This window comes from Thunnus thynnus, chromosome 21, assembly GCF_963924715.1.
Source record: "Thunnus thynnus chromosome 21, fThuThy2.1, whole genome shotgun sequence".
NCBI lineage: Eukaryota > Metazoa > Chordata > Actinopteri > Scombriformes > Scombridae > Thunnus > Thunnus thynnus.
In genome coordinates this window covers 18,308,638-18,331,011 of record NC_089537.1, presented here as the reverse complement: position 1 = coordinate 18,331,011, position 22,374 = coordinate 18,308,638, and the positions used below count along the sequence as shown (strand labels likewise).

Here is a 22,374-nt window from a genome sequence, read left to right as displayed (position 1 = left end):
GTGAATGCACTTACTTTCCACAACTGCTTGAAGCCTCCATTGCACACACACTGAGAATGGACTTTACAGTGAAGTAGGACACATCTTGTGCCAAGCAGTTAAATTTTTGAGATGAAATATATTTGCATTATTTATAGATTCTGGAATTTTTAATGAGGGAGAAAGAACAGATGTCATTTTAAGGATATTAACAAGATCATTTAACTTTTTTGTGGAAAAACCATATCAGACACAAATTATTATTCAAAGTAGAGTATTTTATATTCATTTTAAAACATGTCTGGAGGAGTATCTTTAAACTTTAGTGACAAAATTCCACTGCGATTAAGACAGATGTAATGTTGTTCAACTGATTTTATTTCTTTTTCTGTATATCAAAGAAAGCATAATGGAGACCAAACACAAAAAGGCAGGTACAAGTGAGGAGGAAAAAATAAGCTTAATCAAAAATCTAACAATTCAGAACAACACTGCCACTATTATTGTTCAATATTCATAGGAATACCAGAGCAGAGAGGTGGCATTTAAAACAATTATGGATCATAATAATCAAAACAGTGATGAGTAGTAATGATAAATCGTATAAGTAGTAGTACAGTTATAACAATAGTGATAATCAAAGTGACAATGAAACGTAAGAGAATAAAAAGCAGATCTCCATAAAAACCTATCTAGTTTGGACAGTGCAACACCGTGTCTGTGTGTGTGTGCGTGTGTGTAATCCCAGTCTTGAGGTTCAAGCACTCCAGTCCTTTGCTTTACACACAAGATACAGTTTCCAACAGGAGTACAAATTATAACTCATGAACGGACATTGTCACCCTCCTTGTTTCGAAAACCACACCAAGTGACTTTTCACGTTGCGTTAATGGCTGTGTTCATTTGAAATGTCTGTAGCTTGTGCAAAAATTGTGGACTAGTGCAAGTGTCAAGCCGTGGGATGTCCTTTACAGTTTGCATTTGCGAACACCTCTCCTGCTCTCTGTCGACCTCAAGATTGCTTTTTGGTTTTTGAATGACAGAAAGCAAAGGGAGGATTACTTTGGAATATCAGTTATTTTAATATATTTCCTTTACAAAAGTTCATGTTTTAGTTTTGCATTTTGTTAAAACTATCAATAGTAACATTAATATACAACTTAAATTGAAGGAAAACATCTTTAGTATGTTAAGTGTCCTTCAACACAGCACCATCTTATTAGCTCTCAGTCAACACATTTAATGTTTCCCAATTTGCTTCCTAGATTTGAGTATTCATTAGTCCCTTACAGATACTAGTAATACCCAACTTTCTCCCTTGTCTTGGTTTCCAGATATTAGATCTCATTTCACAGCACATACATTACCAGAATTAGTAACTCTGTTTCAAAACTCAACAAAACAGGGAAGGGGGGGAGACAGGAAACAGCCCATTTTAAGCCCTAGTCTCTCGATATTTCTAGAGTTTTGGCTTTTTGACCTAAATAAAAAAATCAGTTACACCAGTTTTTAATTGCTTCTATTGTCATTGGTATAAATATTGAAGTAAATAAAATGAGTACTTAACTTTCCTGTCTTATCCACAGTATTCATGGCAGAGAAAACCGTAAAATTTACGAAATCGGTCTAAGCCTCCGTGCTAGATGTGGATGAAATTAATTCACAAACATTTTATGAGGATCACCTGGGCTTGTATTTATATACCTGGTGGTGTTTCCTCTTAAGGCTGTCATATTTCTAACACACCTACAGTAGGTGAAAACATTTATTTTTCCAGACAGGTTTGAAGAGCTGCATTCCAAAATGAGATATACACCATTTGGGGAAGAAAGTGAAATCCACAGGATCAAAAGAGATTTGTCGCAAAAGCAAGTTTGTTGGTAATTAACATCCTTGGCCATAAGAATGCTGACAACTTGATAGGCAGGATTTGCTATGTTCTAGGAACAAAATACGACATTCAGAGTTTTTTTTTTCCCCCCCCCCAAAAAAACAGATGTAAAAGCAATTTGGAACAGAGCTCTTCTTCATTTAAATCCCCAGGTCTGCTTCTTGCACAATATTATGCTAACACCTAAAGCATGTTTCATTAGACTAGCAAAAAAATCAATTTATTTCACACGATTTATATTAAGGCATCCAACATGCATGGATGTATCTTTCCATAAAAAGACACTTGCATTAGAATGCTTAAAAACATTTTCAAACAATGTAAAATGTGTCAAAGTGCGGTATGCCAAGATTCTACTTTCCTCAGACTCTCTTTTTGCCCTGTCTATTTGGATTGTCATGAAAACTATGAACATGTACATGGGGACAATTCAACAGCCCTATTATCTCTTAAGTACCTCTTTTATATCCCAAATGAGTAGACACAACACTCTTCAGATCACACTCTGTAGCAAATAAAAAGGTGACAGTCAATACCAGTTCTTTCTCTCCCAATGGTTCAGTCCGTTCATTTTATATCCAAGCAATCTTTGCCCTAGAAGTGAAAGTAAGCATAAGAAAAACAATTCCACAGGAGCAAAGTGGGAGTTATTAATGTGAGTATTTCATGTTATCATCCCAAAAAGTGTTTCTAGGCCCACTGTCAAATGGCCACTTCCAAAGAAGAAACGCTTTTGCATTAGTCACTAGGGTAGGACAGTTCAAGCATGGCAAGTTGAGTGCCTTTACAAATTATAGGAAGGTCAATGAAGTAAGGTAATATATAACCACAGGGTTAGGACCAAAAAGTTTGGGTGAAGTGTGTGAGGATTGAGGGAAACTTGAGATGTGTTCATCACTTATCAGACAGCAACTGATTAAGTAAGAAGCAGCCTGGAAATAGTTTGCTGTTGGATTCTAGGTGAACTCTACAGATTAACGGATATCGAGTCAGTGAAGGTTGAGCAAAGGATGCAGGGAGAGCCAACTTCAAAAACTAAAGAATATTAGCTTTTGAGGATTAGTGCTCAAATTTGTTTATTAAAATCTGAGGAGCCCAAATGGGTCCAAGAATAGTCAGTGTGCAGACCAATCCTGATCTGAGTCTTTAACTGTTGCTGGTGGCCGTTGGTGGAGGCGACTCAATAACCATCTCCCCTCCAGAACCAGCACCAGAGCTGGTTACTTGAGTGGAATGAGAGACCTGCGAGCTTGGCACAGCGCTGCCAGGTCCCCCATTTCCGGTTCCGTTCTTGTTGACGAGCGTCGTCGGCTGGCCAAAGTTAGTGGTTCTCAGGGTTGCCAGATGACGTGGAGAGAAGACATGGGCCCTTGCTGCAGCCCGGGATTCAAAGGAGATGTTGCAGGCATCACAGCGGCCCGTCAGGGTCTCCTTTGGCACAGACTGGCCGGCCATTGGGGAAGCTGGAGGATCAGTAACTGTCAGCTGAACTGGTTTGGGCAGGATGGGACGATTGGCTTTGAGAGCGTTGTACTGCAGGTAGCTTCCTGAGCTCATGTCCACTTTCCCACCTGACAGAGGCGACTGAGAATGGGGAGGTGGAGCGGATAGACAGGACCAGAGGAGGAGAGGGAATACGTTTAATGTCATATCTGTTAAAGTTTGATTTTTATTTATACCTGTAGACTAATCCAGTCGATTTAAGCCCTCTACATAAATCCTACAAAACACATTTACCAAGTCTACTTTTGACTTGCATTATACTTTTACAACTAAGACAGCAAAATATGCGTTCTCTGGCAGTATTTCAAGTACTCAAAAGTAAGCGAAAGCAATACACTGATCAATACAAACTTTATTTGTAGTACTACAAAGACACTATGTTTAAAAATGCTGTATGTTGACTGCAACTACAGTATCTTCAAGTATCTTTTTTTTGCTGTCTGAAAATAAAAACAGTAGGGGACTATAGCTGAAATCAATATCACATCATTAATGAAAATATTTGTTAGAGATTAACACCACAATATGGCAAATGCAAAAATCACCAAATCAAATTAATGTTTAATCCAATGCACTACTGTATGTTCCAATGCTATACACTGCATCATTCAAAACATTTTAAATGTGTAAAACAAAAATGTAAGAAACCCAATAAGTTCACCACAATGATTCCACTGAAAGTTAATTTAGGGATGTGCAATAATTCAACAACGTATTAGAGGGGGAAAGCCACAATGTGATACCTATAAAATAAGGTTCATAGTCTGTGTCTTGTATCTTGCTGTGAATTTTATTATTCTTTCTAACAATTTTTATTTAGTTACCAAATATTTAAATACCAGAATGTGAGTCTACTTGCCAACTTACCATTTTCTCTTGCTGCAGCCTCCAGCGCTTCTCCTTGGCTCTGGTGTTTTGGAACCAGATCTGCACCACCTTGAGTGGCAGGTTGAGCTCAGTGCCGATGGCCTCACACTCCATGGCATTAGGGTGGGCACAGGTCTCATAACAGGATTGCAGAATGGACAGTTGTAGGCAGGACAAGTGTGTGCGTGGCCTGCGGCTGGATGAATGGGTCAGAAAGCTGCTTTCTGTTGGACTTGATTTAGCTACAACCGGGGTAGATGGGCTGGCCACTTTGGCAGAACTAGGGGTATTCGGGCTGACTGGTGCAATACTGGGGGTGGGAGGAGGGGGGATGGTACGAGGAGTCGTGTGTGTGGGAAGAGCCAGTTGTTCTCTTGATAGGGTGTTGATCTTAATAGGGACTTTAGGGGTCCAGTAGTTAAGCCCATTCTGTTTTTGTGACACCACTGTTGTGGCAGGAGGCCTGTTGTTGATGGGTGTTGAGGGCAGCTTGGGCACCATGCGGTTAGTGGTCCATGGTCCCGGACCCATCTCATTCTCATGGTCTTTCTCTTCATCAGTCTTTTCCTCCTCGCTCTCGTCGTCTAGCTTTCGCTTCTGGGACGGTCGTGGGGCAATGGGGATGGGATCCTTGGGTGGTGGTAAAAGGACAGGGGGGTTGACTTTGGGTGCAACTTTGACCATAGTGACATTGCTGGTGGTTTCGAGCTTGGTCTTTGGCACTGCAGAGGCACTGCTGCTCACAGGAGAGACTGTGGTAGAGGAAACAAACTCCTTAGGCTTGATAGGAACTGGGGTTATTTTTTTCACCACAGCTGGTTTTCCCAGCTCCTTTACAGGCTCTCGCTCTGTCTTCATGAGGGTGCGCACAATTGGAGTAGTTGTGATGCATCCAGTATTGTTTCCAGCAGGCTTGTTGGAAAATATTGGTTTGGAAAGAGGCCAGGTAAATTTGATGAGGGGTTTGCCAACTGCTGCCAGGGTCCCATCACTGATGAATCGGACTTCACCCTTGCGTTCCCTTGCCCTCATGTTCTGGAACCAAATCTGAACAACCTTCTTTGGAAGGTGAACCCATTCTGAAATCTGTTCAAACTCATGTTTCCCAGGGTTTGGGTCTTTGAAATAGCAGCCATACAGTATATCAAGTTGTTCAGCTTGAATGATGGTCCTTGAACGCCGCATATCCCGATACCTTTTTCCTTTGGACTTCCTCTGCTGCTGCTCCTGCTCTCTCTCCTTCTCTTTCTCCTTTTCTCGCTCCCTTTCTAATAGTGTGGCATTTGCCCTCATGTAAATACTAGACTTTGTCAAGTTATTGCAGTTGACCAGACTCGTACTGGTATTGGAAGAGGACATGGCAGTAACAGATTCAGGTTTAACCTGGACAACAACCAGACCTTTGGATGTGGGCCTTAGGCCAAGCCCATCCAGCAACTGTCCCTTCTGTGCTGCAATTTTATCAGCAAGAGATGATGAGGAAGAAGCAGATTTTGAATTGTTTTTCCCCATGCTGAGATCCAGAGCAGACTCACAGTCACCACCATTGGACAAGTAGTGAGAAGTTTGGTTGTGGGAAGAGAGAGACTGTGAGAGAAGAGAGCTGGAGAAGCGTGTGATGGTTGGTGGGTTAGGAAAGACAGGTACTTTGCTCCCATCTCCAACCATTGATGGAGTAAGAGAGAGGACATAGGGGCTAAGGAATTGAGTAGAAAAGGAAGCGAGAGACAGAGGAAGTGTGTGGAGAGCACCACTTGGAATCTGGTCCATGGAGTGGGACTGTGAACTTGGAGGATCCCCTTGGGCCTCCAACTCAAGATCCACATCTGGGTCTTGTCTCTCCTTCTTCACTTCCACCTCATCACACTCAAACTCCCCCTTTCTCTTTTTTCTCTTGGACCTCTGACCCCCTCCTCCCTCCTCATCTTCATACTCATCCTCCGCATCGGACAGAAACACAGTTGTGGAGCGCAAGACCTTTCCTCCAACTGACCCCTTGTCACCATGGACCTCCCGCTGTGTTTCATCTTTAGCAGGGCTCTCAGGACCTTCCCTCAAAGACTCATTCTGACTTTCCTCATCTGACACAATGACAGAGGTGTAGACCTCATTTTCTGAGTCAGAGGTCAGACAGGAATCTCCCTGACCCTCCCTTCCAAAATCTCTCTGTCTGCGTTTCCCTCTTGTACTAGACAGATCGATTGCTTGACTACCTGAAGCTTCAGCGTCATCTTCACCTTCTGCTATAATCAGTGAGCTTTCTTCGTCATCAAAGTCATTGTCAGAACTTTGAGCATTTCTTGTGAATCCTGCCACGCCTTGCAGGTGTTGCAACTCTGTTGCCCTCTGTCTTTGTTTGGCATGTCGGGCCTGCCTCAGCCACCTACGCACCTCTTCCTCAGAAAGTCCTACCTCTCTGCCAAGCGCCTCACAGTCCTCACGGGGAGGACTTGCAGCATCAGCCTCACTTCGTGACTCGAAGAACGCCCAAAGAACCTCTGACTGAAACTCTGACAGCACTGGAAGGTCTGGATAAATGGATGCCATTGTATTACAATGGGGCCGAGTTTGATTGTTTGTTAAGGCATTTGTACTCGGGCTGGATTTTGGGGTGCCAAGAGAACCACATGGGCTAGTGCCAGATTGTGATTTTTGAGGAGTAGAATCAGGGCTAAGTGTAAGGTTTAAATTTAAAGGACTGAGGCTTGAGTTGCTGGGCATAGATGCAGAAGGCGAGAGGTTGTTATTTTGGAGGTTCTTCTCTGGGCCCGCTGGGGAGAGAGTCAGGCTAACTGCTTTATCACCTTCCAGGTCCATCTGATTAGACGAGCTGTCTCCATCTGTTGTGCCATCTCTATGTGCCTTCCCATTGTCTTCAGTACTCTCACTCTTCACTTTGCTTTCTATATTAAGACCTTGTGCAAATTCTCTACTGTCCTCTTCCTCAACTTTCTCAGTTTTAATGTTCACTGTAGTCCACTTAACCTTGTCCTTGACCTGATCTGAGACCTTTTCTTCAACTGCCCCATCGCTGTCCTGCTTCTCTTGTTCTCTCTCACTGTTTATACTCTGTTTTTGCTCTTCCACACAGGGCTGTATGTTTGTTGGAATTCCTGCAGAGGGCCACTGGTTCTGTAAGCTGTTAAGTCTTTGGGTTAGGAGGGCTTGCTGGGCTGTGCTGAGACCTACGAATGGCACACACTGGGTAAGGAGCTGGCCTTGCTGGTTTTCTGGGTGCTGCTGGGTTTGGGCTTGGAGCCCATTCAAGATCAAGGGCATGACCATCTGAGGCTGAGGCACAAGCTGAGGTGCGGCGGCACCAGGAGCAGCACCAGCTGCAAACAAGGAGGGGAGGAGGGAGTGTGAGAGTGTGTTGGGACTAGATGTAAGGAGGGTGAGAAAGGCTGAAACTGCCTGAGCTGAGGCCACAGGGGAGGTGAGGAGGGAGGGAGCGACTTGTGTTGTTTGGATCTGCTCTCCATCTTTTGTAGTAGTCACCATCAAGGTTCCAGGAGCTGCACAGTTGGTGGTGGTAACTAACTGGCTGGTTCCATTTCCAGATGTGCTCACTATAGTGTTTGAAGCACTGGTGACACTGCCTCCCAAACCACCAGTGGCCACTGCACTGTTTGCAGCATTTGCAACAATGCCAGCATTTCTGCTGCGGGTCTGGTGCAAGACGGATTTCATATGGCTCTCAAGGGTGATGGCATGATTGTAAGAGACTCGACAAATAGCACACTGGTAGGGTTTGTTTGATATATATGGCCGAGACAGGACAGGTACTGAAGGAGTTTGGGGATCACTTTCCCCACCTTGTTTTGCAGAGCCTGTTGTCATCCTCTGAATGTGGGATGCAGAGTTGTAATGAACGCTCAAGGCAGTTCTGCTGGGAAAGGTTTCCAGGCAAGCATTGCATTTGAACGACCGGGTGTTATTTGCAGCTGGCACACCATTTTTACCAACTGACTTTTCACTAGCGTCTGGGATTTCTGTATTTTCAGCTGTATTTTGCTGTTTGGCTCCTGTGAGTTGATTTCCCTCCTCTTCTGGCTGTGGCTCAGCTTCACCTCCCTCCTGTTCCTTTATTCTCTCTTCCTCCATCTCTTTGTCTCCGAGCGTCTGGGTAGCGTCTGAACTCTCACTAGATTGGCAGGGGTCTGAACTGACGTCTTCAGCGGGCTTCAGTTGTGACAATACAGCATCTGAAAAAACAGATATACATTCAACATTTATGTTACAGTAAATGGGGTACTTGTCAACAGTGATACACATTTGCATACTGAATTTTGTACCAGTGCCCATATCAACCTTTTTGCCCATCTGCACCCTCCCAACCTGTATTAGGGCAATTTTTTCCACTGCCAAAGTATTATTCCTTTATGGAGTTTTAAAATATGCTTAACACCATGTCATTGCCTAAAAAAAAAAATCCACATTATAATATAAATTCATTCATAACGTATTTCAGGCTTATCTAACTAAAAGCAAATAAGTAATTATACATCAAATCAATGTTATAAGAAGAACAATGAAAGGCATGTACAGTATGTTATTAGTTTTCAATTTGGTGATTTTCTATCTTTTATCACTTGAATAATAAAAAGTGGATGAAAAGAACAGTCTTTTTCACACTGACCTGAAGACTTTAGAGCACCTTTGTCCTCTTTCGCTCCACTGGCACTCTGTTTTAGAACAGCCTGTTAAAAGAAAGTCAATGGAGAGAGAAGTCAGCAAAATTCCCAGAGAAAACTTAACTCTGCAACAGCGCCTTTCAGATGAACTGAATGCTATGTAGCTTTTGACAACATTTGGGCGTGACTCATTGATGTGTGGTTATATTACACATAGCAAGCCTAGCTAGCCTCTAATTTGCAAATTACCCTAAAGGCACAAATGTAGCTGTATTTCATCAGTTTACCCACCAATAAAATTCCCTCTGTTTCTTTACACTTTACATAGTAAATTGTTATAGACCTACTACAAATAGTGTGTTCAGTTAAGTGCTTACTCTCTTAATTGATAACTACTCAGTAAATACTTTCAGACTGGTTAATCCAAACAATGAAATATTCAAACTCATATCAATATAATGAACACCAAAGTGCAAACTGTTAAAAGTAGAAACAACCATCCACCAGAGTCCAATTTACAGCTCAAACAACTAACTACCAAGAAATAAATCCAGAATGCAGAAATAAGTTATGTGTATATTTTCTCTAGTTGTTCAAATATGTCATACAATATTTATTTTGTTATGCTGGGGATCTGTGGAATAAGAATTTTATTAAAGATTATTAGGGGTGGGCGATATGGCAAAAATATTATATCATGATTTCTTCAGGCACGATCATGATCCATGATCTTATCACGATTCTTTTTTATGTTGGTGGTGGACTATTTCGCATGCCATTGAACAGTAATCAAGATTCAAAAAACTTTTTCTATCACATGATAAAAATTTGTCTTAGTTTAGGGGCTCACAAACAACATAAAAACATACACCCATGAAAGACCCACATAAAACTACTTTAAAACACAAACAATTCCATAAATAAATTAGAGTAGGTGTGCAAAGCTGCATTAAAAAGTAATTACAGTCTATTTGGCCTTGTTTAAAATGGATATTGCAGTGAGAAACCAAACTAACAGTACAACCAAACTAATTTCACAGCTGAAAAGCAAACAGTCGATATTGTGTAGAAGCGTTAGTGTGTTGTCCCGAATAACTAGCAGGATGTGCACCATTAAAAAAAGGCACCAGCACAGTACACCTGAGCTGACATCACGCTAGCTTGCACTATGACAGAAGTTAGTGCTACTGGTTAGCAGGCAAGCTAATCGCTAAACAGTGGCATTTACCTACAGCCCAGCTGTCAGTTTAACTTGATGTGCAGTAGGTTAGCCTCATAGCAGGACATTGAAACTGCTGTAGATTTCACAAACACGCTAGCAAGCATCAAATCTGTGAGCTAACTGGTGAGCTGGCAACATGACAATGCTCAGCATTTATCATTAGAAAAAAAAACAAAACAAACAAACAAAAAAAAAACAGTTTGGGCTCCTGATGTGAACCGTGCAGATAGTTTGCTCTGCTGTGAGCTCATTTTTGCCCTGAAATCCTTGTCGCTGGAGGTCATTTTCTCTATTAGATTTGAGGTATGGCACAAGGCGCTTGCCATGTTGGTGCTGTTACCCGTTAGCCTCCTGCTAGCAGACATCACAGAGCTGAACTGATACAATGTGCACTGAAGCACAATACTAATGATCTGTCTGTAAAGGCAAATCGTGGAGATATTTTAATCGTTCACACTCTAATATCATACTGCACACTCCTAGGTTCAGCTGAATAACAGTTAAATAACTACATGAGTCACTACATGAGTCACTACGTGTTATTACCTCGTTATAACATGAAGGAATGTAGAAGAATATTAACTTTTATCAAGTTGTTGTTTTGCTAATAGAACTTCCCAGTGTACAGCAGCCCAGCAGTAAATACTGATTTGGTGAAATGTGTGTTTGTTTTAAGTTTTAAGACATGAAATGTTGCTCCAAGCCTACCTGTGGCTACTTTTCCTCTTTGCTGAAGCAGTTTACCTCCATTTTATCATCTGTTATCATGATTTTTTTACTTCTCTACTTGCCACATCACATCATTTTGCAGTATTTGTTACCAATACCCCAGTAGGTCAGGCATCAACTCTCAAGCCTTTTGCAACTTTACTGCTTCAAAAATGGAGGGCAATAAAGTTGAGTCAGCATCTCAGAGAGTCTAATGCAATAAATAAATAAACAAACTTAATAAACTACACCAAACTAGTATTTACCTCAGGGCTAAAGCTTTGCGTTAAAGGGTGTTATTCTGCCCAAACGCTGTATATCAGCCAGCAACAAGTGGGCTAATCAGATATGATGCACATAATTTATGTATCAAAGTAAACAGGTTTTACCCTTCAGGGAGTAAAACCAGTGTGGAGGAAAAAAAACCCCCATGTGAACACAGACACAGATTACAACCCTGACAATCTTATGATATGTTTTGTCTATATTGCACAGCCATACTTACAATGTCCAGCAGTCTGTCGACACAAGTTGGAAGTACGCTGTGTTGCTCAGTGAGATGTAGAGACAGGGAGGATCTGTCTGGTTGCCCTTTTTGGCACAGGGGGCACAGCCACTCTGCTGCTCCATTGCTTTCACTGCTCACCTTCTCTCCAGACTCCTCCTAAAAGAAAAAAAAATGGCTGTTAGAGAATCCTACTCACTAACAACATTTCTGGTGCTGTTTATATTTATCGTAAATGCTGTAAAAAGAATTTCACAGACAGGAGAAAGGAGAAAAAATAACATTTTCGGGAAGGAATGCAATATGAGATAAAGAGGTGAGCTACAATCCACTGAGATAAAATTATATAATTAGTTATTGTTTATGCATCTTACAGTAGACCTGTATCCATCATGCAGTGTTGTGTTTAACAATCTGAACTCACAATCACAAGCCAAATACATGCCCACTACAATAGGCAGGTCACATCCTTTAACAGTAAAACTGACCCTAGATCTGTATCACCTTCTTACAGGTCTTTGAAGTTGCATTTCTGACTTCTTTTTCAACATTATCCATGTTTTGTAGGGAGGTTCAAAACTATTTTGCCTGCAATGGCTGTACCAAATTGCACAATGATGCAATTATTTAAATGGCACCTTTGAAATGTAAAAGGAAGTAGTCACCTAATGCTTTCAAGCAGGTTCTATATGGCACTGTTGTAAACTCCAAATGGGTTCTTCCAGATAAAAGATTATTTCTTACCTCTTTGCAACCCATTTAGCTTTCAACAACCTGCCCTGATATAACATGTGAAGATACCATATATTAAAATGCAGAATATTCAAGAGTAACACTCCAAAAAAAAAAAAAAAACAACAAAAAAAACAATGCAAATCATAACATGTGCTGCCTAACAATCTACGAGTATACTGTTTCTAGAGCTACTAATTCCCCCCAGTTTTGACCAACGCAAAAAACATGTGGCTAATGTATTAAATATGATCTGTGGTCATACTGCATTAGCTCGACACATATGATGAAATAACTGTTATTCCCATGCAGTTTTAAGGAAGTCCAATCAGACCATTAGTTTAGATTTTAGCACACAGCTTCGATGTATTTTTCTTGAAGCATTCATGATTCATGAGGCAACCAAGACAGCAAATACATGCCCATGAGGAGAAATACCTACACAGCTCCAGTCCTCACTTCCTCGTCATGCCAATTAGCAAGCTAGCGGGGTTATATGACCAGATAATGTTTCGACAACAAGTCTATATCTGCAGAGTATATCGTGTTTAAAAGCTGCTCACCACGAGGTTCATAATTAAACCCCAAGATATAACTAGACTGACGTATCTCTGCTTATAGTTGGCTAATTAATGAGCAGTCTAATTAGCTATGCCGACCAGAGATGAATCAATTAGCTCGCAAGCTAGGTTGAGGAGCCCCCCTGTACCGTCGCATTACAGTGGTGTCTCTGGAAATGCTGGTTAGCTGTTAGTTTACTGGAAATAATTCAGCAGAGATAACCAGACACTTCTCCGAAACTGCAAAAGACAGAGTAGTCGGACGGTTAAGGCTGGACGGTCGTTACATTAACAAACCAAAAAGGGGGTAAAGCCATTAACAGTCGTGTCACTTTGCTAGCTAGCCTGTTAGCAAGCAGAGATAATTAACCGCTCCTCAAACTGTCTCCAACTGGCTAGTCTCCGTTCCCCTACAAACTCTGCCTGCTCCAGGTGGGAACTGCAGCTTCAAAACACCGACTGAGTTCACCCAGGAGAGAAAATACACTCCCTAGGCTTCAGATCAAAAGACCTCGGCCTCGAGTTGTTTCCTTACCCCTGTGATTGTGGGCTGCCAATCGGGCATCTAGTGTTGCACCGCCCGCCGCCTGCTGCTCAACAGCGCAAATTGAGGCCTAGCCGGAGTAAAGCCATTTAATTAATGAACGTGGGCTCCGTTTACAGATGTGTTGGAAAACACTCGCACCCCTCCTCCTCCTTCTCCTCCCTCGCCGCCCAGCAGACCCCGTTTTGACGCGTCCTAGCGCTCAAATCCATACCTTTAACACTTACGGTGCAACACATGGCCATTTAAACTCTCATTTTTAACTGCTTCACGCCGTAATTGGCGAAAGAATTAAGCGCAAAAGCGGCGAGTACGTGCGCCGCGGTCGCCTCGACGATGGGGGGTGGTGTGTGAGGTAAAGGAGAGCAGGCGAAAGAGAGACGAGAGGCAGGAAAAAAGTTTGGGATTTAATGCTGGATTTCTATAAGGGATCGGATTAGTATGGGGCACAATCCGTCGTTTTGCTCGATCCTCTATCAGTCGCAGGCCACTCTCCTCTCCCCCCCCACCACGCTCAAATCAGCACAATTAATTCGCGACTGTCGTTTAATTAAGTTCGGAGCAATTAGCTAATGCGTTTTTTACCTGCATGGTCGCCGCTCCAGCACGCACACACACACACGCTTCCTCTGTGGCTCCTCAGAAGTGAAAAGTTTTCTTGCCTGCCCTCCCTCTCCCTCTCTCTCCCTCTCTCTCTCTCCGGTTCTCCCCCTCCCTTCATTCGCCCTATCCCTCTCTCCTTCCCCTCTTCCCTCTAGTAAACAGACCACAGCTCCCCCCAAGGCTGATTGCTGACATTCAGAAGGGACAGACACGGCTATCAAATCCCTTATGTAACCCCGCAGATATTAGAGATTATTAATGTCTGCTGGAGCGCCGATTACTTATTGAGCAATATAGATAAGACAAGAGATAAATGCTTCATAGATCATTTTCTTTAAAAGAAAAAGAAAAAAAGTATGTCGATGATTAGATTGATCGGAATCCTTCCTAATAGCCAAATCCTTCCTCATTCTTACATTAAAGGTGAATAAATAAACGAGTCCCCATTCTGCCAACTTGGATCGAGTGTGACGAGTTAATTAATGATGAATAATAGAGATGTGACCGCAAGAGGCTTCACTCAGCACCATCCGCCTGATTTATATGTCCTGTTCTCAATCAAATGATAGGTGTGGCGCACATCAACAGTCGAGTATGTGGAATAAATATTTATGCAGCAGAGGGGGGGATTAAAAACTGCACCATCTGTATGCCCCTGCGTTACTGGGACAGGATGTGATGTCCCTGAATACCCTAATAGGTGTCTTTAATTGCGCCTGTGCAAAATGAACTTTGCTGACGTGTAGGAGCTGCTCGGATTGCTCTGCCGCTCAATCTTTCATGCCGATTTGTCTGGATTTAAGGACGTGACTTTGGAAGGTGTGTGAGGGTGCGGTTTTATACGTGCATGGTGTGTTTTAAACGCTCTGCGCTTCATTTTGGTGTTTTTCCAATTGTAGTTCATGCATGATCTGCAGCAGCAGCAGTTTCGCTGAATGACTCGACTCTTTGACCGTTAACAGTAAGACAGGTGCGACAGCAGCAGCAGCTAACGTTACTGTACTGTAATATAGTTAAATACAATAATAACAATCCATCAGCATTGACAGACTGTTTATAAAAAATAACAATAAAAACCAAGCACCACAAGATCAAAACTTAAGAACCCGGAGAAGATACAGGCTAAGTTAAATGCAATATGGTGGAGGAAGTATTTTGATATTTTACTTTGGTAAAAGTGAAGTATTCTGAGTATAATGTACTTAAGTATCAAAGGTAAAAATGTTTCATTTGATACATTAGATTTTATAAGATATATTCACCTACAAAGTAACTGAAGCTGTTAAATGTTCTAATTGTTCTAATTCACTCTAAATTGTTATGTAGAAAACTACAAAGCACAAAGTTGAAGTGCTCAAGTAAAATACAGTAACTTAAAACTGTGCAAAAGTATAGAGCTGCTTGGGTATTGTACTTTAGTTAATTTCTATTATTAGGTAAAAATAAAATAGATAGATATCTAGAATAGACACAGTCTAGAAAAAAAGAAGCATTTTAAGTAATAATTAGTAATAATAAGTAATATTAAAATAATATAAGGGATTGAAAATACAGCTATTAAAAAACAATTATTGCAGTAAAAATGAACCACATCAAATCCTAGATGGTTTAAATATATGTTGAGGCAGTTTGTAATTTTGGAAAGTGCTGAATAAATGTGGAAAAAAAATCATTATATGGCTAAAAATTACATCAGCTGATTAAGTTACTTACTATAATTATTTCTATCAGTCTTAAAGTAGGTTGTAGGTGAATCACAGTGTATTTGTAGTCATTAAGTATTGATGGTGTTGATCTGACTGTGTCATTTCAGATGAGTGTGGAAGTGGAGAGAAAGTTTTTATGCAGCGCTGACACTCTGAAAACACTGGAGGAGATGGGGGGTACGTGTTCATTCTGTCTCTATTTACGCATGGGTAAATTTAGAATTGAAGCATTTAGCTGATGCTGTGATCCACGCTGACTTACAAATGGTCACTGAAACGCTTTTCAAACATTTAATGACACTAACTGCTCTGTAACTGTGGTGACACTGGCCATCTGTCTCTTGTTAATAATGACGCTTAATTATTTTTATCAGCCTCATTAGGATATCTGAGCTGAAAGTCATTTTTATGTAAAAGTTGCTCTTTTTATCATCTTTCTCTCTTCCTCCCACTTCTTATTCTCAGCAGTGTGTGTTGGTCAACGGCAGTTTCATGACCAGTACTTTGACACGCCAGTGTTTGACCTCACTTTGAAAGACATGTGGCTGCGTAAACGTAAAGGATGCTGGGAGCTCAAGTGCCCGACAACAACAGTCAACAGAACAGAGGAGACAAGTGGGGAACAATCTAAAGCGGCTGCGCTGTGTACCCGCTACAAGGAGATAACCAATCTGCCCGATATTCAGCAGAGAGTGAAAGAGGTCATCAAAGAAGACACGGACAGTGAAACAGCAGAGAAAATCTCATCACAGGAGGATGAGTCTTGGCTGAGTAAAATGAATCTGGTCTGCTTTGCAGAGTTTACAACAGTGCGGCGGTCATTCACTTTAGAGGAGGAGGGGGTGCAGATAGATCTAGACCAAGCTGACTTTGGCTACCATGTGGGAGAGATAGAGGTCCTCGTACCAGAGGGAGGAGATGAGCAGTCTGCCCTGGAGAAGATTGAAAGAACAGCTCAGAAGCTGGGTGAGCTTTAATACATTCAATATCATGTTTTCTATTCATCAAGTAGGATATCAGTTGGCAGTTCTGTGACCTGCTTTTTTACTTCTTCTTCACAGGTCTGACTGGACATCAACGAGTTGAGGGAAAAATGAATATTTACCTTAAAAGAAATCGCCCAGAACACTATGAAAAACTACTGAGTGAACATGTTTTGTAAAAGATACAATACTCTATCTGTGACAGATTAATGGTTTTTGACATGTACATAATCATATCTGTAAAACTGCTGTATTATTTATTACAAAAGCTTAATTAATTTTATTGAAAGAAAACAATTGTGTGCAATTTTAAAGAGTCTTAATGCTGAACAGAGATAAATGTTTAACTGTCCTCACTTGTGGATTGTGTGATCTGTAGATGTCCTTACCACACTAATAGTAAGGCTGCACCACAGAGATCAACTTAGAAATACTGTAGTTTTTCCACTGAATCAGAAAAGCCCTGTAATAGTGTTACAGGGCTAGTTTATATTTATTGAATTACCACTAGAGCAACAAGTTACAGCAGTTTTTTGGCTGTATTGTTTTGGGTTTTTTCCCCCCAAAAGTAGGCTAAAGAATTATCACATCTTTGAAAATGCAAAATCTTATGATATCAAGATGACTTTGAGGGGTAAGTAAGACTTTATGCATGTGCACAACTCAAACTGAGCCTGAATCACAAGACATTTGAGTTTGAAACGTAACGTTTTTCATGCTGTTGTAATCTATCTAGACATTTTGTGTTCCTACAGTTATATATTTTTTGGCTGTAACATGGACAGTGTCAGAATAACAATGAATACTCATGCAATGAGTAATGATGAAACCTGGCAGCTTTCTTACATACCATGGCATCTACCTCTGAATAACATAATCACAAGACTAATTTCCAACGCTTTGGAAGTTGGAAGTTACTTCACCTGTAACATGTTTATATTTTTAGGGCTGCAACTTGCAATTAATTTATTCAATAAATTGTAGTCTATAAAATGTCAGAAAAGGGTAAAGCTATTACTTATCACACGAACAGATAAAGAAAAGCAGCAAATTCTCACATTTGAGAGGCTGACACTGGGGAATGTTCATTGAAAAATGATCGATTATGATAACTTATGTATATATATAAATATATATGAAGTGGCTCTATCCCAGTGTAATCTCTCTCCTATAGAGCAACAACGTTGACAAACTCCTTCACAGCGCCTGCATGCTTATAGCAATTCCATGCATATTTCTAGACAAGACCAAAATTTCACTCACACCCTTAAATACAGCAGTGCAGAACTGCCATTGTTACCAAAAAATTCAAATTATTTCCTTTTTGCTATAACAAGAAATGTGCCGTGTTATCATGACAAGGCATCGAGTTATAATGAGGAAATAATCTTATTAAGTTGGCAAAACTTTTTTACAATAACAATAATTTTCTCATTATAATGAGACAAGTTAAAAGCAGTGTTGCCAGTGGTATACTACAGAAGTAGTAAATTAAATGGTGTCTTTTTTGGCAGCACGCTCTTGTTAAGCAACATACATGAAATTGTAATTATAATGCAGACACTGAAGAATTTAGTCTACTCTGCAACTCACAACAAAAGTTCTCTGTCCTACAGAGCCGCTTTGGTTAACAAAAGTATCAACACAGCCCCTACCATGAGAAAAAATAATTCCTGCAGTATCTTGTTATGTTAAAAATAAAAATAAAGAAAAAAGTCTTCTTTTCATTTAAATGAAAAACTTAATCATGACACTTAACCATAATTATAAAGAGAGCAAGATCTGTGAAATTACAGTGATGGCCCAAGACTAAGGAGATGAACATTACAGAAGTAGCTGTGCCATAAACGTCACTTTGGTTAACCAAAGCAACTTGATTAAAGAAAGTAATTCCTCTTAGTAATTCAGTGGAGTAGACAAAAAGCAATGCGGTGTCTGCTTAATGACTATCCCATGATGTATATTGATTAACAAGAGCAAAACTTCATCGTCTCTAAAAGAAGTGCATTGAAATGCTCACGCTCATCCATTCCTGGACTATTGTGGCGACAACACTACTTGATTCTTCCATGAGAGAGAGAGGGAGAGAGACAGACTTGTAACAAAAGATGAGTTACCACAGTCACGCATTGATCGTCATCTTCAATTTCAGGCTGTGACCAATCAGGCGGAGGAGATGGAGGAGGTCTCTCATAGGTTGAAATCAAACCTCCAACATATTGTTCTGCTAGTGTAGTTTCTTCTGTACCAACGGCAGCACCTGCTGTGAGTAGCTTAATCTGGACACCTGTGATAGACACACACGTTGAACACATTAACTCATTATATTCCACTGAATATTGTGGGATGTTTGTAAGCATATTTAAAAGCAGGGCAAGCATCATTCATTAGAGAGACACACACCCAGCTTTCTCCTGTATATCAGTCTCCGGTCTGACAGCTGGGTCCCCACAGTCCTCGTCCTGATCACAGGAAGATTGCACTGGAGGCCAATTTCATGCACGACCACTGAGTTGCACTGACAGGCCACATCTGCTCTTTGTAAACATAATGCAGCTGTCCCCTTCATTAAAGACAAAGACAAAACAATAATGTGGTTACATTTATAGTAAATATAGATGTTACACTGAAGACATTTTAACCTTTTGTCCATTTTCACCCACTTTTATTATTTATCAGTTTGTGGTAACCAGATTGCACAGACATAGCATGGCTGTGGAAGCATACTTCAGTGCAGCCTTCACAGAAAACTGTTACTGGCTAACTTGTACAACATGGTTTACTTCGAATTTTAAAAGTATTTAAAAAAAAAAAAAAAAAAGTGAGCAGATCTGTATGCTTGATGTGTATAATGCCAGACCTAAAGGATCTATTATGCAGACAAGGATAAGTGAGCCCAATTTTGTATGTGAGTTTCAGGGTTCAACGCAGCCTTGTTTTTTTTTTTTCAACTTTATTGGCAACAAGTTTAAAGAAGAAAAAAGAGGAAACAAAGTGCAGGGAAGTTCAGTTGTGACAAAAAAAAAAAACATTTGGTAGAGGGATTATGCAAGAAACTTTTTAAATTCAATGAAAGCAGAATAATACACAGGAGAAAAATAAATACATAAATAAAAGGGTACAAATTAATGACATTAATTAATTAATTAATTAATTAAGTATATAAGTAAGTAAGTAACATTAGTGGATAATTGTATATGTTTCAAATATTGTTTGTGTCTTTGTTGCTTTTCTGTTTTTCAGCTTGACAAGAGAAAAGTAACAGAGCTTAATATCAATTAGAAATTAGGTCAAATTTGTTTTTGTTTTTTTCAATGATCCATTTCATTTTATGTATATAGAATTTGCCAAAAGTTATAAACAGTTGTATTAAAAAGTTAACATTTTTGTCTCCTGAGTTATTTTCAAAATAACTTAAAATACCACTATCATAAAGTATGACCATCTGACCTGTTTTTCTAGATAGAGAGTTTTGTGTATCAATCATAAATTCCTATTTTAGAATACATACAATGGAAAAAATAAGTGAAAGATTGTTTCTTTGTTTGGACCATCACTAGAATGATTAATATTCAGTTTAAACCTTTCCAGAACATGATCCATTACATGCTAAACTCTGTGTAAAATTTTAAATGAAACTTCTTTCATTTTAAAATCCATCAGCCTTTTACCAATTCAAGTCACCATAGATAGACGACCCGGACATTTGGATTTGGGGGAATATTATTCTCTACAAGAGTTTTCTGGATTTGTTTATTACTACATGTTTTATTTAGGAGCACTTCCTTGTTACTGTTTTGTTTTCTTTTTTAAATCTAATTTACACAATGGAACTTACAACAGTAACAAGGCAATGTAAAGTATGCTTGAGGTAGTGGACAGATCATATTACATTTACAAAGAAATAAAAATAAAAAGCAAACATAAGAAAAATTAAATTAAATTAATTACAAATCATATTCATTAGATAAGGCTCTAGCTTTCACAGCTTTAGAGTTTGTGCAGTATTTTAGTGTGTCCAGGTAGGATTTTAAGTAGGAAATGAAGAGTAGGTTGGGAGAAGGTTGGGTTTCTGTTTTGCAAATTTGCTGGCGTGTATATGGAATTTGGCTTACAAAGAAATAAGATTGATAACTTACATTTTATTGACAGGCATTTAATCAGCAAAAAATTAAATTAAATAATTTTTTTTGAGTTTGATTTGAGTATAAAATTTTCTGTTTAAAAAAATTTAAGGTCATACCAACAAGTCTGACTAAAGGTACAGTCCCCCCCCCCAAAAAGTTGTCGTTTCATCTGACAGAGAGAGGGTCGATATTTAGCCTATATTTTACAATAACTGAATTAACTGGATAACACATGCGCACCTTTTTTGAAACAAAAAATCCTGGGTAATAGCCATGTTTTTCCAGTCTACACCAATCATGGATGGATTATAAGAGCTCATGTAATACATCCATGATACCAATATACAGATTATTCCAAACAAATACAGCCTTGTTACAGAAGCGTCCTAATCAATACGTATCACGTCACTACCAACGCGCTTGCGTCACAGCCACGTACTACGCGTCTGCTGCAGAAACCGTTCCAAAACATACAGCCACAACCCTCTCCACATCCACAGCTCGCTTCTAAACAGGGACGTGACACAAGCAAGTCATTGCATCAAAAGTATTCTCATTTAAATCACAAGAGACGAACGTTTGATTGCTTATATGTTCGCTAAGCTGTGTAACGAGCGGTTAAACACACAGTATTTAGACTTCACCAGGCAGCTAGCTGCTATTAGCGAACACTTTGGAAAGCCACCCCACCTCAGACAGTGTTGCACGGAGGAAAATATTTGTTTGAAACTTTCGGCCAGTAAAGCATATACTCACATGCTGAAACCATGTTGGGTACCCTGGATAAATGGATGGCACTGCGTCAGCTTTCAGAATCAACTTCTTGGCAAAACCCATCGACCTTTGAAAGAAATTCACGAAACAGTCGTTAGTAAAATGTGAGCCGCAGATGCGGATTCCCACAGGATTTGACGGTCTGCTCAAGCGGTGTCTGTAAATAAAATCCAGCCATTTCTGTTTCAGCACAGGGTTCTTTGGTAAATAGTGAATGGAAGCTCTCGGATCTGGTCTGCATCCCAAAACAGCACAGTCTGTCATATTTACAGTTGTTTCAGAGATTATAACCACCACACCAAAAGCTCCACTCGAACTGCTTTCCCCCAAAGTACCTTTACTGTTTACTGTGTGCTGGAAGTTTCACATTTCCACATTGGTACTTGTGTAATATGCATGTACAGTGTTTGCATTTTCAGTCATGATTGGCTTCAAGCTTTGTGATGTCACAAATATATGCAGTGCCATGTGGACATAACTTATTTCTAGAGGAGCCCCTCCCCCAGCAACAGTATAGGTTTATAAGTATGTGGTGAGCTATATGCTGGTGTTAGGAGCCACCATCCATCAATATTATGCAATTATTGTAATAAACATGTAAAGTGCTGATTTGAAGAATTTTAAATGTGACCTGTAAGTGTTGGCATCCTATCCGATAGAGATGTTTCTGTGTTGTGTGATTGGATCTGGTGTCAGATCATTTTACAGACAACACACAATCAGGTTATAAAGTGTTTCAATCTAAGGTATATGTGTTCTTTCTATGCATGACATGGAATTTCAAAAATACAGAGTGACTACTGTTTTCATAGTTATTTTCAAAGTCCAGGTAATTACATGTTTAGGTAGTAGATTTTTCTTTTTTCTTTTTTTTGTTTTTTTTTTGTTGGTGAATTATTTAATTATATAATCATGGGAGGGTTTTCCACAAGGAAGATCCATGTCAACAAGGCTGGAGTATATCTTCTGTAGGGTCTCAGGGGCAAAAATTAGCTTTTGGGCCCCTATAAATCCCCTGTTTGTCCAGCTCTCTGTG

General features: G+C 40.0%; 2 protein-coding genes across 7 annotated transcripts; one reads left to right on the top strand and one right to left on the bottom strand.

The window, feature by feature from the left end:
• Positions 1-336: 336 nt before the first annotated feature.
• On the bottom strand, positions 337-21,691 carry zfhx2 (zinc finger homeobox 2). 3 transcript variants are annotated; one of them, XM_067578630.1, is made up of 7 exons: positions 21,321-21,691; positions 18,841-19,000; positions 18,555-18,724; positions 11,310-11,468; positions 8,880-8,940; positions 4,241-8,445; positions 337-3,454 (listed from the first exon to the last, which is right to left on the bottom strand). In XM_067578630.1, exons 1-7 carry the CDS (start codon positions 21,600-21,602, stop codon positions 3,017-3,019), a joined length of 5,475 nt encoding a protein of 1,824 aa, XP_067434731.1. In that variant the 5' UTR covers positions 21,603-21,691; the 3' UTR covers positions 337-3,016. The 3 variants fall into 3 exon arrangements, with proteins under 3 accessions (XP_067434731.1, XP_067434733.1, XP_067434732.1); XM_067578632.1 differs by lacking the exons at positions 18,555-18,724; positions 18,841-19,000; positions 21,321-21,691 and adding an exon at positions 13,731-14,029; XM_067578631.1 differs by lacking the exons at positions 18,555-18,724; positions 18,841-19,000; positions 21,321-21,691 and adding an exon at positions 13,137-13,649.
• Positions 14,449-16,789, top strand: thtpa (thiamine triphosphatase). Of its 4 annotated transcripts, none has more exons than XM_067578636.1 (4): positions 14,449-14,567; positions 15,562-15,631; positions 15,923-16,420; positions 16,516-16,789. In XM_067578636.1, the coding sequence occupies exons 2-4, from the start codon at positions 15,562-15,564 to the stop codon at positions 16,614-16,616; spliced, it is 669 nt and encodes a 222-aa protein (XP_067434737.1). In that variant the 5' UTR covers positions 14,449-14,567; the 3' UTR covers positions 16,617-16,789. The 4 variants fall into 4 exon arrangements, with proteins under 4 accessions (XP_067434737.1, XP_067434735.1, XP_067434738.1 ...); XM_067578634.1 differs by having other exon boundaries at positions 15,920-16,420; XM_067578637.1 differs by lacking the exon at positions 14,449-14,567 and adding an exon at positions 14,582-14,718.
• Positions 21,692-22,374: the final 683 nt, after the last annotated feature.